The sequence below is a fragment of the Aulonocara sp. 'chitande type north' Nkhata Bay genome, linkage group LG8, assembly GCF_057382095.1.
Source record: "Aulonocara sp. 'chitande type north' Nkhata Bay isolate Kocher_YH1m ecotype deep benthic linkage group LG8, A_spYH_male_GT1.1, whole genome shotgun sequence".
Taxonomy (NCBI): Eukaryota; Metazoa; Chordata; class Actinopteri; order Cichliformes; family Cichlidae; genus Aulonocara; species Aulonocara sp. 'chitande type north' Nkhata Bay.
Genome location: NC_141351.1, coordinates 2,838,995 through 2,855,192, shown reverse-complemented (window position 1 = coordinate 2,855,192; position 16,198 = coordinate 2,838,995). Strand labels below are relative to the sequence as shown.

The 16,198-nt window shown below is 41.6% G+C and overlaps 1 protein-coding gene across 1 annotated transcript; it reads left to right on the top strand.

Annotated features, from left to right (window-relative positions):
- The first annotated feature begins 3,066 nt into the window (after positions 1 to 3,066).
- Positions 3,067 to 13,652, top strand: LOC147322851 (uncharacterized). Its single transcript, XM_086304713.1, has 5 exons — positions 3,067 to 3,179; positions 9,600 to 9,650; positions 12,218 to 12,325; positions 12,458 to 12,483; positions 13,507 to 13,652. The coding sequence occupies exons 1-5, from the start codon at positions 3,119 to 3,121 to the stop codon at positions 13,576 to 13,578; spliced, it is 318 nt and encodes a 105-aa protein (XP_086160839.1). The 5' UTR covers positions 3,067 to 3,118; the 3' UTR covers positions 13,579 to 13,652.
- The last annotated feature ends 2,546 nt before the right edge of the window (positions 13,653 to 16,198 follow it).

The window sequence follows — 16,198 nt, the reverse complement described above, 5'->3', positions numbered from 1 at the left end:
GCTAGCTTGCTCACATTGGAATATCCAGTGGGTGTCGAGTGGCAGGGCAAGACAGAGGGGCAGGATGAAATGGACACTGTCATTGGTTATTTTTATAACAAGGCAGTGAGGGCTGATAGACATGGGCCCACTCTTTACCTTTGCCAACCCTGAAAACATGACAAGGCCTTCCTGTCAATAGAGATTAGCCATTGTTTGGGTTTATCCTTGGACAATAAAGACGAATGATGTACACTTTTATGGTTATACCACTCGCTAGCATTTAGCAGCTGACTAATTCTGCTACTGTCTCCCGGGGAAACAAGCTTTCTGATATTGCATCACAAAGTCCCTGAAGTGGAGATTGGCAGCTGGAGGCAGACGTCTGCTGACTGATACGGCGGAGCTGGGCTCATTCTTGTTGTTGAAGCTCTGTTTACAAGACTCTGTGTGACTGAGTAATCTAGTTTTAGGACCAGCAGCTGTTGTTGCTGTGAGATTACGATGAGACAGAGCTGGAATTTTGTTGACTTGTTACCCTTTGTGAGGCAGAGAAAGTCGATAGGTGAGGTCATATGTAGTGGTTAACCTTGTGTAGTCTCAAAATGGAGGAAGTTGAGTGTTTGAGAAACGTTGGGCAGCTCAAATTTATTTTATACGGGAAAATATAGTCACCAAAAATAGGTCAACTGTAGCCTTTGCAACAGCCATAGCTTCACCTATTTTAAGTGGAATAACTCAGTTAACTGGAATTTTGACTTTTTTCAGCAGCTGGTAAACATCAAGTAATTTTAGTAAGCTAATTTAGACATGGCTATTTCACTTTTTATCTGCTGTCATCTTGGCTAGCTCAAGCATTCAGAGACCTGCAATAGTAAGGAACTGTAAGGAATATGCACTCGCCAGCCTTTCTTTTAGGTATGCATTTATGATAAATGGACAAACAGCTCACACAATGTCTTAAAGCATTAGGCTAAACAATCTACAGTAAATATGAGCACTTCCACAAATACATACACTCCATACACATTTGTTTAACCTGGCATAGATGCACACGTGGGAATTAACACGGGAATGTTGGACAGCTTGCAACTGATGGAATTTTCCATGAAAGTTTGTTCAAACTTGTCAGAAATCTGATATCAGAGACTGAAAACCAGTTATGCAAAATCCATGTAAGCTAACTATCCGTTTTCTTCCATTTATCCACTGGAGCCAATCACAGCTGTCATAGGACGAGAGGAGGAGAACACCCTCAAGAGGTCACGAGTCTGACAACCATTCACATCTATGGGCTATTTAGAATCACCAGTTAAACTAACACCATTAAGTGAACTCATACTAATAAGGGAGAACGTGCAAACTCCAGACCACACCCAGATAGTGGATCTGAGCCCAGGACCTTCTTGCTGTAAGGCAACAGTGCTAACCACCACATCTATGCGTTTCCCTTGCATAGAAGTTATTTCTTATTAATTGTAGTACTTCAAGGGTCTGCCTGTTTTATAGAAGAATATTACTGTAAATTATTTAAAAAAGACACTTTTTCATTGTGGTGCTGTTCAAAGTATACAATGTTTATGCATACACATTGATGAGAATCCTATCTCTGGTTATTTAAATATGTCGAACTGGGATATATATGAAAATCAGAGGCATTGACTGATGTGCATAAAGAGAATGGAAAAAAACCAACAACCAATAAACAAGATCAGTGCCTCACAGTCCAGATCCTGGCTTTGTTTTTACCATTATGACTGACACCCACATCTGACACCAGCCTGGATCATGCTTCTTCATGCCTGCTGAGAATTGGGACAGGCAGGGAAAGGGGGTAACCGGCCTCAAGTTCTGGCAGGCTAATAAACCCAGGTATGGGAATTCTAGGACAGCTGAGACAGATCATGTACAGTGGAGGTGCAGTGAAGGTAAAAATAAGTAAAAAGCATCAAGAAAGACCTGATACATGACTTGTTGTTTTACCAGCTACATTCGTATCTTGATTATAAACTCAAACTGAGTAACTGCTATGTCTGACATCCCTTAAAATAGGGAATATATTGTGTAACAATTAAGATAAGATAAGATAAGATAAGATAACCTTTATTAGTCCCACATGTGGGAAATTTGTTTTGTCACAGTAATAAGATAATTATTTCTAAGATAATTATTATAAATAATTAATAATAAGATAATTATTTATAAGACTACTGATTTCTCAAGAAAATTTGCATAGTGAAAATAAAAGACTCAAGTAGGTCACTGCAGAAAGGAAATTCTGCAAACTACAGAGCTGCTCTGTTATCATAATAGACATTAAAGGTGTTTTGTTAAACATTTCTTTTTCATCTGCAGCTGAGGCTAGAAATGTGCTTTGATCTGTTGGAAGAAATGACTCAACAGACTATCATTATTACCCAGAGGGGGACTTACCCAGAGGGGGACTTACACCACTACTGTAGTAATGTAAACCCCCAATGCTGATAAGGCAAGTAACTTTCAAGCAAAAGGATTTTAAAAATGCACTTGAATCATCATCATAGAAGACGTGAAGCTGTTAGACATGGCTAAACCATGGCTCTACCAAAATATTCATGACAACTTCATGACTTCATGGTACGCTGCAAGTCAATGCTGGTCTGGTGCCAGTTTGGTCTGAGCGGACACCTTGACCTGTAATATCTTGGTGACAGAAATAAATCCAATGGAACATCATGCTTACCGTGCCAACATCTCTCGACGCAAACAACCAACAATACCTGCCAACGCGTATCAAACGGATCAGTGCCACACAGTTAATGATGTTCATTAATAAACAGACGGGTGTGAATATCAAATTGACTGCACAAACAACAAACACAGACTGTTGACCACATCTGAGGAATTTATGAAACTTTTGTAGCAAACTTGCATTATAAAGCAACAGAAATACAGCACACTGCAACTAATAACACCCAGAAGTTGTATTTGTCAATTTAACATGCACAGGGAAATGTGACATACAAAAGAAGGAAGATAGATGTAATCTTTTAGTCAGCAAAGCTTTGAAGCCCACAAGCTCAGGAAATGCTTTGTTGTTGTATGAAAGGCTGAAAGGCAATTCAAGAAGTCAGTGAGTGTGTTGCAGACAGCAAGAACGATGAGAGTGTTTAAGACACGTGGATGTTTGCTGGCAGCAATCAGGATTATCTTTTTAACTGGTGAGTACAATGCATGCTTGTATGCACTTGTACATGTATACTCTCTGAACAGGTTCAGCGGCTTATTAATGCAAGTATTTAATCAGACAGCGTAGTTTGATTAAGATAACGTGCTGAAGTGAAGAGTATTTCGATCAGAGATCAAAGGAGAATGGACAGACTGCTTCTAGGAAGGCAACAGTAAGTCTTTGAATGCAAACCTTGAAGCAGATAAGCTACAGCACACCACACCAAGTGTCACTGCTGTCAGCTAAGACAGGAAACTGAGGCTACAGCTCGCATTGGGCTCGCCAAAACTGGACAACAGAAGATTGGAGAAACATTTCCCGGTCTGATGAGTCTTTCTGCTGCCACATCACAATGGTAGGAACAGAATTTGATGTAGATAAAGAGTTATGAAACAACATGAATCAGGGATTCAGCAGCATGAATAGTGTAGGTATAGGTAGTGATATGTAATGGTGTGGGGGATATTTTCTTGGCACACTTTGGGCTCTTTAGTATCAGCGGGCCAAGAATTGTTTACAGTGGCTTGCAAAAGTATTCGGCCCCCTTGAACTTTTCCACATTTTGTCACATTACAGCCACAAACATGAATCAATTTTATTGGAATTCCACGTGAAAGACCAACACAAAGTGGTGTACATGTGAGAAGTGGAACGAAAATCATACATGATTCCAAACATTTTTTGCAAATAAATAACTGCAAAGTGGGGTGTGCGTAATTATTCAGCCCCCTTTGGTCTGAGTGCAGTCAGTTACATAGACATGAGTGCCATGCCTGATGAGTGCCAGTGACTAAATAGAGTGCACCTGTGTGTGTAATCTAATGTCAGTACAAGCACAGCTGCTCTGTGACGGCCTCAGAGGTTGTCTAAGAGAATATTGAGAACAACAACACCATGAAGTCCAAAGAACACACCAGACAGGTCAGGGATAAAGCTATTGAGAAATTTAAAGCAGGCTTAGGCTACAAAAAGATTTCCCAAGCCTTGAACATCCCACAGAGCACTGTTCAAGCCATCATTCAGAAATGGAAGGAGTATGGCACAACTGTAAACATACCATGACAAGGCCGTCCACCTAAACTCACAGGCCGAACAAGGAGAGCGCTGATCAGAAATACAGCCAAGAGGCCCATGGTGACTCTGGACGAGCTGCAGAGATCTACAGCTCAGGTGGAGGAATCTGTCCACAGGACAACTATTAGTCGTGCACTGCTAAGATGGGTTGTGAATTCTTGATTTTGCACTTCGTCCTTTACCATCTTAGTATTTGTTGGAGGCAAAATTGACCTTATTTGGATAGAAAGTTGGAGTGCTGAGGTATCAGCTAAAGTTTACAAGCTTGTTTAACTGGGTGCATCCATAGATGAGACAGAGTGCTGTTCACTTAGATGGCTGTTGTGAAAGGGTTTCTCGTCACCATGGAAATGATTCTGCGATCTTCTACCACTGTTGTCTTCCATGGACGTCCAGCTCTTTTTGTGTTGCTGAGTTTACCAGTGCTTTCTTGCTCAGGATGTACCAAATTACAGATTTTGCCACTCCTAATATTGTAGCAATTTCCCCAGATGGGTTTTTTCTGTTTTCACGACTTGAGGGTGGCTTATTTCACCTGCATGGAGAGCTCCTTTGACTGCATGTTGTCTGTTCTAAATGCAAGCAACATACTTCAAATTAACTCAAAAACCTTTTACCTACTTAATTGATAATGACATAACGAAGGAATTGCCCACTTCTGCCCATGAAATAGCCTTTGAGTCTCAGTTTGAGTCTCAGTTTGAAATATTACAGTCTGAATATCTCTTACACATTCTGCTGTTTGCTCCATCTACTCCTTTATGATATATTCACGCAATGTTTTTTTTTTATGTTAATTTGTAATGTACATGGTATTAATATTTTCAGCCATTTGACCTGAGTCAAACCCTTAGTGAACAGTCAGACTGTGCCTCCTGTAACTACTGGATATGGCACATTATATAAGAGGTCATACAGTCTGTTCACTTGAAATTTTATCTTACTCAGTCCTGCAGCACTCAGGATGTGTTAAGCAGCAATTGCCATAGACCGATAAATAACACATAGATCTTTTCCTGACGAGTCACAGGTTTGACCCCAGTAACAGCCAGTCGTACAATCATCCAACTACTGCTTGTATCCTTCAGCAAGGCATTTAACCCACACTTGCTGGTTTCTGCTGAAAATCTATTTCCTTTGCTTCTCATTTATCATCTGGCTTATGGTAACAGCAGACCGAGTCTAAGAGCTGCCCCTTGAATGTGACTCATGGTTCCAATCTGTAAGAGAGCCAATTGCTGAGCATGTGTGCTCTGTTTCAGCAGCACTCTGCTGCAGTTATATACTTAACCTCACACAGCACCATTCCACTTATTTTGGCCTCTGAAGGAGCAGCTGGAGACTGAGTGCCTGGCTCAGGGGTGTCATAAATTTCAGTGTTTTCTTCCTGTGCTCTGCCCATGTCTGGTCTTGCATGTCTGGTCTTGCAGCTTTAATGCACCAAACAGGGATGATGTATGTCACTCCTTCTGTTGGCCTGAAACTTTGTGAAGAAAAAAAAGCCTAAGTGTTGTTATTTTGGCTGCTGCCATGTAGTTTCTTTGGAGCCCAAGCTTGTATACTTATGCCTGCTACTTAGTGCAAAGCAACAGACTTATCTTTGACTGGTTACAGTGCTAGCATGTAGTAATCACCTATGCTTTGACATTTCGTGAACTTTTATGAACCCTAAAAACAAAAATACAAAAAGAATTACTCAGTAATTTAGTTGTTTTTTTTCTATTGTTTTTGTGGAAATAAGAGCTTTGGTTCAGCCTAAGCTGGAAAAAAAAAAAAAGGTTTTTCAATCAAAGTGGTAAATGTGGTTTTAATATAGGTAACAGGATCAAATCTAGCAAACTAAGGCCTAGGCCATGCCAGGACAAAGGGCATTCATAACGGGGAAATTCCAGGCTGTTACTAATGTGAAACATATTTGGTGATAGACAAACATCAGTCAGCTATGCAAAAACTGTCTGATGCACATACGGGCCTTTATCATGTTCATGTTGTAGTCCTACTACATTTAAAGGACTATTATAAATCTGGTATTTAAAGTTTATCCTTTTGTTCTAAAGTAAAATGCTAAATGGCCTGCATTTGTATAGTGCTTTACTTAGTCCCTAAGGACCCCAAAGTGCTTCACACTACATTCAGTCATTCACCCATTCACACACTGGTGATGGCAAGCTACATTGTAGCCCCAGCTGCCCTGAGACAGAGGAAGTAAACATAAATGGTATAAACTCTCTGTATTTTTTGCTTATTAACTTTTATAAATACTTTTGGCAAGAGCTGGCCTAAGGTTAATTTTTGCCAGACATTTAAGGAACTTCCACTCAGTGAAGCAGTGGGCAGCTATTGGGCACCTGGTGAGTAGTGTATGGGGCCACCACTCTACCTACTGAGTTATCCCTGCCACTATCAATTTGAGTAATATGAATTGGATCAGATTAGAATGTACCATTTGTGCTGCCTGTCATGGATGTGTAGGACAGCTATGATAGCTATTCTACCAATGGGTGGACAGTGCAGAGGCACTAATCATCAGACAGGACCTTGGTTGTGGCGTTCCACATATGCTCTGCCTGCTAGCATCTTTCATCCTGTTATGTGCTGGGTTGTGTCAGGGACATCTTTGCACAGCCACACCTAAGTGTTTGGCAGAGTATACAGGAACATCTATGCCAAGTATGGCCTGGAAGTCCCGAGGTCATAACGGGATATGAGAATGTCCAATCTAAGATCCTGTGGGACTTTCAGATACAGACAAACTGGTGATTGCAAACCAACCAGACAGAAGTGACGGACAAGCAGGGCAAGACGGTCGTAGTTGTACCAAGTGATGGCAAAACATCAAGAAGAAGAAAGCTTGAGAAATACTAAGGGCTGAGAGAGGAGCTTGAGAAGATGTGATGGGGGAAGGCAGCAGTGGTTCTTGTTGTAGTCAAAGCACTCAGGGCAGTGAGCCCCAAACTGGGGGAGTGGATCATCCGAGATCTCTGTCCAGAAGAGCGCAGTCCTAGGAACAGCAAAGATACTGCGCAGGACCATCAAGCCCCCAGAGTTCATGGAGAAACTTAAAGGATAACAAGACTGAGTGGGGTATTTTGTTTTATGTATACATGGTCGCACAAACTTTAGTTCAAATTGGCCCATTACTTCACAATAGTTTATTGTGAAATATCAGTGCTGGATGAGATGGTGTATGTGTATGTATGTATGTATGTATGTATGTATGTATGTGTATATATATCTATCTATATCTATCTATATCTCTATCTATCTATATCTCTATCTATCTATATCTCTATCTATATCTATCTATATATATATCTATATCTATCTATATATATATCTAGATAGATAGATATACACTCAACAAAAATATAAACGCAACACCTTTGTTACTGCTCCCATTCCCCATGGGATGGACGTAGAGACCTAAAATTCATTCCAGATACACAATATAACCATCCCTCCCAAACAGTGGTCACAAATCAGTCCAAATGTGTAGTAGTGGGCACATCTGCTATATTGAGATAATCCATCCCACCTCACAGGTGTGCCACATCAGGATGCTGATCTGACATCATGAGTAGTGCACAGGTGTACCTCAGACTGCCCACAACAAAAGGCCACCCTGGAATGTGCAGTTTTGTCTCACAGCAAAATGCCACAGATGCCACAAGCAATGAGGGAGCGTGCAATTGGCATGCTGACAGCAGGAATGTCAACCAGATCTGTCGCCCGTGCATTGAATGTTCATTTCTCAACCATAAGCCGTCTCCACAGGCGTTTCAGAGAATATGGCAGCACATCCAACCGGCCTCACAACCGCAGACCTCGTGTAACCACACCAGCCCAGGACCTCCACATCCAGCAGGTTCACCTCCAAGATCGTCTGAGACCTGCCACCCAGACAGCTGCTGGAACAATTGGTTTGCACAACCAAACAATTTCTGCACAAACTGTCAGAAACCGTCTCAGGGACGCTCAACTGCATGCCCGTCGTCCTCATCGGGGTCTTGACCTGACTCCAGCTCGTCGCCGTAACAGACTTGTGTGGGCAAATGCTCACATTCGATGGCGTCTGGCACGTTGAAGAGGTGTGCGCTTCACGGATGAATCATGGTTCACATTGTTCAGGGCAGATGGCAGCTGAGAATGTCCCAGTTCTTGCATGGCCAGCATACTCACCGGACATGTCACCCATTGAGCATGTTCGGGATGTGCTTGACCGGCGTATACGACAGCGTGTACCAGTTCCCACGAATATCCAACAACCTCGCACAGCCATTGAAGTGGAGTGGACCAACATTCCACAGGCCACAATTGACAATCTGATAGACTCCATGCGACGATGTGTTGCACTGCATGAGGCAAATGGTGGTCACACCAGATACTGACCGGTTCTGGGTCCCCAGACCCCCAATAGCGCAAAAAACTGCACATTCCAGGGTGGCCTTTTGTTGTGGGCAGTCTGAGGTACACCTGTGCACTACTCATGATGTCAGATCAGCATCCTGATGTGGCACACCTGTGAGGTGGGATGGATTATCTCAATATAGCAGATGTGCCCACTACCACACATTTGGACTGATTTGTGACCACTGTTTGGGAGGGATGGTTATATTGTGTATCTGGAATGAATTTTAGGTCTCTACGTCCATCCCATGGGGAATGGGAGCAGTAACAAAGGTGTTGCGTTTATATTTTTGTTGAGTGTAGATATAGAGATATAGATATAGATATATAGAGATATAGAGATATAGAGATATAGAGATATATATATAGATTAGTTAATAGCTCTCTCCTCAACACAGTGCAGCAACGTGTTGCTGACATAGTCTACTGTATGTCAAAGTGACACAGAAACAACCTTTTCCCAATTAAATCTAGATAATGGTTACCACTCCCTCCACAGTAAATATAAGTAAACAATACCTCACATTAGTATCAATGACTGCATTTCTGTTAAAAGTACATCTGTTATATAACACTCAGCTTATGTTATCTGAAGCAGGAGGGAAGGAGTCAGGTTAACCTCTCTAACCACTGCAGGCTTGCTAGACAATAGCTCATATCTTCAACGGTTAAAACCCAAGTCAAAGTTCTAGACTGGCCTTCAATGCATTTACTATTCTCCAGCATTATTTTTAAAGCACTGCATTTACATGAACACACCTCATCATTTATGAATGTTGTGCAATTGCTTGTTTTGTAAACTGCACACAACGTTGAGACGCCTTATCTGATAGAAGCGACCTCACTGTGGCGTTACTGCCTTCCTGTTTGTCTTGAGCGGCCTGTTTTTGTGACCTGAAAATAATCTCACTGGGAAAAAAATGTTTTTCAGAGTTTTTGCTGACAAGTGTGAGAGGAGACGGCGCAGATTCAGAAACATTAGGTGGGTAACAATAACAACATAACAATTTTAAGGTGGATTATAGTTGAAGCTCAAGTTAAAGACAGCAAAATGCCTGCAGATTTCTCTGACTGATGTTAAATTATGTGTCATTCTTTTTATATTTCACAGTCAATCATTTAAGAGTCAGTCTGTCCAGTAATTATTTACCCAGTCTACCCATTCAGATTGTTTTGATTTTACAGTACCAGTCAAATATCTGGACACATCTGCACTTTGTGGCTTTTCTTTATTTCTACTATTTGGGGATTGCAGAAAAAAAAAATTTTTTTAAATATCTCAATCATAAAATAGCCGTATACAGCAAACACAAGAGTGCAAACAAAAAAAGATTCCAGCATCCACCGTTTGATATTTTCATGCACTCCTAATTCAGCTCAATTCACGCAAGTGACAAAGTTACAGAGCATGGAGAGCACTGAAGCTTACTGATGCTTCACTGCTGCTTTGCAGCGGTGAAGCAAAACAAAAAGAAAAAACACAACTGAGGCCAGCTCATCTTTGATTGACACGAAAGGATGTTTCACAAAGCCCCTTCTTGACTTTTAGTCCATTTCTTATTTTTTACTGCCGGTGTGAATACAGTATTCTCTCGCAAGAGAATTCACATGGATTTCACCTAAAATGCTTTCCCAAATGTCAATTGAAGGACACTTTCTTCACTCTTAAACTCTGGTCTACCCCAACCCAACCTATCCCATATGGTTTTAGATCAGCTTGTTATGGAGACCAGGTTATATGCTCTGCTGCTTTCATTGAGCCTAAATGTGTGTTTTTGCTGATTCTTCTGTCATCGTTGCTGTTGTGAGCATGAGCAGGATGTGATGACATGATACTTATGTCTGTTCATCAAGTGTGTAATCAGACTCATCTCAATCTTCAGTATTTATCTCTTTGCATCAGTCGCAGTGATATGTCATCTGAAGCTGATATTTAAGATGGAAACATTGATGTGCATTCTAGTCTGATGCAATATTAACTGGAGAGAAACTGAACTTCTTCTCTGGCTGCACTTACATAAACTTTCGAAGTTCTGAAAGTTTTGTTTGATTACTCTAGTTCATATATTACATGGGTGCATACACCAATCAGGCATAACATTATGACCACTGATGCCTAATATTGTGTTGGTCCTCCTTTTTCTGCCAAAACAGCCCCGACCCATTGAGGCATAGATTCCACTAGACCCCAGAAGGTGTGCCGTGGTATCTCCACTAATATGCAACAGATCCTTCAAGTCCTGTAAGTTGCAATGTGGGGCCTCCATGGATCAGACTTTTTTGTCTACCCAGAGAAGCTCAAGATGATATCTGGGGAGACCAAGTCAACACCTCAAACCATTCCTGAACCATTTTTGTTTTGTGGCAGGGAGCATTATCCTGCTGTAAGAGGCCACAGCCAACAGGGAATATCATTTCCATGAAAATGTGTACATGGTCTGTAACCATGTTTAGGTAGGTTTTATGTGCCAAAGTAACATCCACACAGATGGCAGGACCCAAAGTTTCCGAGCAGAACATTGCCCAAATCTTCCCATGGTGCACATCGGTGCCAGGTGTTCCCCAGGCAGGGAATGTAGACAAATCTGCACCGGCATCCGGCCACCCACATAATGTAAAAGAAAACATGATTCATGAGACCAGGCCACAGTCTTCCATTGCCCCATGGTCCAGTTTTGATGCTCACATGCCCATTGTTAGCGCTTTTTAGACTAGTCTGTGACTATGCAGCCCCAAAAACAATAAACTGCAATGCTTGCAGCTCCCTAATAGTTGATTGTGAACTATTACTGATGTATGTTGAACTTCTCATGCACATTCACCTGAATCTTTGTCAGATTTCAAATGTTAAACAATTGAATCTTCCCATCATTTTGGTTCTGAATCAGTGATCATCTGTACCAGTAACTGGCAGTAAAGTTGAAGTTGCCTGTGAGGGATTTCTCACTCTGACCAGCAGTAGCCCATTTCCCTGAATGCTTCCTAGAAATGTTCAGGATTCAAATTGCAAACGCCGATGATGCAATTTAATTTGCAGGAGGAGCGTGACCCTCAGATCTTTACTCCTACAAGAAGTAAACAAGTTGTGAAATCAAACATCTACTCTCTTCCTTCTCCTCTTTCACATGCGCACACACACTCTTCAGAATATCAGGAGGGGCAAACATGAGCTGGCATTCCCCAAACTGTGTTTTGTTCCTTCGCAGGTGTTTAGTCATGAGTGTAACTGCTTTCTGGAGTGACCCAGGTCTCGTGGGTTTGTTTATTTCCAAGCACAGTTCAAAGGAATCATTCCCCGTTCAGAGTAATTCAGCATTAGCTTTCAATTTGAGCTCTAATTTTGTAGACAGCTGAATGAGAGCTGTCTATAAAATGAGAGCCATTTAGTGACTATCAGTAAAAAGCAGTACTAGCGGTCTTCATGTGAGGGATTTTGGTTTTACTTCTCTAAATTATAGCTAAACTTTCTAACTGGGATTCCTTTACTCCATCGTTCATCACTACCTTGTTTGTTAATGGCTGCTTGGCTTCCTCTGGTTGTTCTTTCAGATATTAAGTATGTTTTGATCGGAGGTGGGATCGGCCTGTTGTTAGTTGCTGTATTCATTATAACAAAGATCTGCATCATTAGGAAGCAAGTGAGTCAAAACAATGAAGGTGAGATGGACTGTGAGGTTATATTACAGCCACTTACTACTTGCAAAAATAATCTTTCAATGCAAAAGTATGCCACATTAAATGCATCACGCATCTTTAAAATGTGCAACTTTCCCCCCTGCTTCCTTACAGATGTCAACATGAGAAGATTTTCAGAGGTAGGGTGGTTAACCTCATAAATTAGTTGTGTACAATAAGACTAAACACAACGCATGTCTGTGTAGGTTCTCAGTCATCCAGGTCATGGTCATCTAAGGAGCTTGGAAAGAAAAGCGTCTGTACTTGAAGACGTTTCACCTTTCATTCGAGCTATTTAAACCTTACAACGCTTCTTCATGGCACCCCAGTGCACTTCAGACCCAGCCACAACCTCAGGCAAAATCTGGTACATCCCAGGGACAAAGCGACTTATCACGATTTATCACGTACACAGTACAACATATAGTGTAATGCTTGTGTCCGAGCTGCAGCCATAGCCGTGCCATTCCAGGGTTTGGTTTTTTTAGCATGGGGGGGTCAAGCCAGGACCCTTACTGTATACCGGGCGGAAATCGAACTTGTAATTCCCACTCCAAAGGAATGTAGTCTTACCAGCACACTATCTAGCTGCTAGAACTAAACAACGTAATGTATGCTATGCTGTGCGGTGCAGCAAGGAGTGCTCAGACGTCTACATTGGAGAAACCCAACAGCCACTTCATAAATGCATGGCACAACATAGAAGAGCCACCTTGACAGTACAAGACTCAGCTGTCTCAGCTGCATTTAAAGGTCAAAGGTCAATTTTTCAAAGATGCCAATGTTCAGAGAGGACAGATGGTTTGAAAGAGTGAAAGATGCCATGTATGTCCACTGTGATCTTTGAACAGAGGGGATGGCTGTAGATCTGCCACTCATGTGACTCCCACTCCCACTAGGGCTTAAATAGCTGGGACTCTGCACCATTTGGTCTCAGAACTAAAGAAGCTTCTCGGATGAGAGGTGAAACGTCTTCAAGGAAACAAGTCCACTCACTTTCTTTCAAGCTCCTCAGATAAACACAGTGTAGCTCATCTGTCTTCTGTTGTGTTTTATAAATGTCAGTGAGGAAGACATGATTGAGTCTAAATAGTTTTTAAAAAGAGAAATGTTTGCATCAACTGGTGCACATGGCCTTAAATTTTATCTGCTCTCAACCACAGCCTCAGTTGCATTCTTTGAGCCATCTCAGCCAATCAGAACGTTCTGATGCAGCGGTGTCCAGGGCCGTGTGATGACAGAGGTCCGGCACAGTGACGATGCTGTCAACCCTGCTAAAAGCGAAACATCAACCTGGCGGCCTTTTTTTTTTTTTTTTTTTTTTTTTTTTTTTTTTCTCCTCAGTGTTGGAATTGTTGCAGAATTTCAACACTGAGTTTTACCTCTTGTTCTGTAACATTTGTTATAATGATGTTCATAAAAAAATATCTAAAGAAGACTGGCTTTGTGCTTTTGTTGTGTTTTATTTGTCTGTGGAACGTTGGTGTGCTTTAAAGGTCTTATAAATAGGTTCAGATCATTTATAGGCTCCACTGACACACAAGCTGCACAAAAATTATGTAACACCACGCACCCGGAAAGACGCAGCTGGCAGTTTTTCCACAAGGGGGCGATGTTTGCCAACAACCACAGTGGAGCCTTTCAGTACTGCACTCGAGTGGCTGGGTAATAACAAATAATAAAAAGTAATGAAATTATAATGATGAAATGCTGTTTCTGAGCTTTCACTTGAGTTCTGGCATTCTAGTTGCTTAAATTTAATCACACCACATCACCCAGGTTTGCCCAGTTCAGGGTTGCAAAGGAGGGAAGAGACTATCCCAGCTGACACTGGGATAGGTGTGCTACAGCGTGGACAGGACTCTAGCCTGTCGCAGGGTTAACTTAGAAAGACAATTACATCTGCCAATTTGTAGGTACCAGTTACCCTAACATCCATGTCTCTGGACTATAATCACAGTGAACTCTCACAGGCACAGGAATATAAATAAAATAACATATGATACATTTGTTTTTGAATATCTGACCTGTATCATTATTATAACATGTCAATATTAAAATTGTAAACACTTTAGATTATGTATAAGGTGAAACGTCTTCTATTGTTGCACTCACTGTAAGCAGAGTTAGTGTTCAGTTTGTAGATCCATTACTTTGGCATTTTTCCATGTCCATACTATAAGATCCATATCACCCAAATCAGAAGTCTGAGTCTTTTGCCAAGTTTGTGGGATTGCCTTTTCCAGCTCAGAGACACATGAAGAACTCATTAAAAACCCCGTCTAATATCCTGGAAACCTTACACACAGACACGGAGTAATAACATGCAGATGTTGTCAATCCTGAAGTCACAATGTTTACTACACAGTCACTGAACTACTTTTGCACTTTCACCCAGATGAAAACTAGGAACATCTGGAACATTATAAGAATATTGAGCTCTCATTTCACCTATTTATTCAATACTCTGCAGAAACATATCATTTATAGACCTGCACCGTATGCTTATACTCTGTCTGTTTGCTAACAGGCAATGAACTGAATCAAAGGGCTGGTGAGTGAAAGGGTTTGTTTGCAGAAATGGACCCACTTTTATCCGTTTATCCATTTTAGGGTCTTTGAGCCATTTGTTTGTTTTGTTTCTAAACTGCCCTGGCCAGTGTGACTGAGCTCTTTCAGTTCTTATAAAGAAACTGTTGGGGGAAAAAAGTTGAAAGTGTTGGAAGTTACACCTTTTCCATTAAGATTAGAAGGAGATGTGCTGCTGGTTGTGGCATGGTTCTAATAATGTATGCATCTTGTTTACTTGATACTCTGTATCACTCTCTATGGAGCAGAGATTCACACATTTGAAGCTCTTACTCATCATTCTCAGCATACTCAACAAAGCCAGCTGATGGGTTGGGTTGGATGGTCTGCTTTGTTCTCCCTTTGGCTCAACCACTGCAATATTTTTATTCACACTTTAGACATTTGTGAGAATATAAATCTTTAGATTATTTATATGTGTGTACTTGTTTATTTTACTGCATATTCTGTGACTGGCCAACATTTTGACTCCAGGAGCTTCTAGAGCTTTCGCAAAGTGGGGACGTCTTTGTCAGAGGAACATCCAGGCTGGTCAAACTGTCGCCAGACCAGGAGCATTTAAAGAGGCCTCAGTCCTTTATCTACAAATCAGAAATGTCCCAGATCATCCTAGCGCTGCTTTCTGAGGTTTGATAAAAGCCGGCAAAGTGTTCCAACAGTCCAAACAAGCAGAAAGACTGATGTACAAAAATTCATAGGCGATCTTGTTACCAGCACAAAATTACAGAATTTCGAGATATGAACACACACAGACCTGCAAAGACACAATATTAAACACGAGTGTCTGGGGATCTTTGTGAAAGCAGGACGAACTACTGCCCCAGTGAAGCGCTTTAGGAAAAATTGAATTAATGCAAAGATTCCCGCACACAGAGTCTGCAACCAACCCTCCCCCTCCTTCTTCTGTGTCAGCACATGTGTGTGTGTGTGTGTGTTCTAAAATAAAAGCCCTGATTGAGGTCTGTGGCTACTGTCCTCCACAGCTGGAAGTGTGATTTGCTCAGCGTCAACCTAAACAACACTCCCCTCCCCACCCTCCTTCCTGCACAGGAAATTACATTTCCCAGTCCTCCTACCAGAACCAGAGATGGTGCATGCACATGCACCCACACACACACACGCACACACACACACATATGCTCACCTGCTTGTTTCTATATGTGCAAATGTGCTCATGTGAGCCTGCCAAATGTGGTCCCACTGAGTGTGACATAAGTGGGAGGGATTAGGGGAGGTTCTGACTAGAAACAGAGAGTCCAGTGTGTC

Coding starts and splice junctions, on each gene's coding strand:
- LOC147322851 (XM_086304713.1), top strand. CDS start 3,119: ATGAGAGTGTTTAAGACACGTGGATGTTTGCTGGCAGCAATCAGGATT. Junction 3,180..9,599: donor CAGGATTATCTTTTTAACTG/GTGAGTACAATG, acceptor AATGTTTTTCAG/AGTTTTTGCTGACAAGTGTG. Junction 12,484..13,506: donor ACATGAGAAGATTTTCAGAG/GTAGGGTGGTTA, acceptor TCTCAACCACAG/CCTCAGTTGCATTCTTTGAG.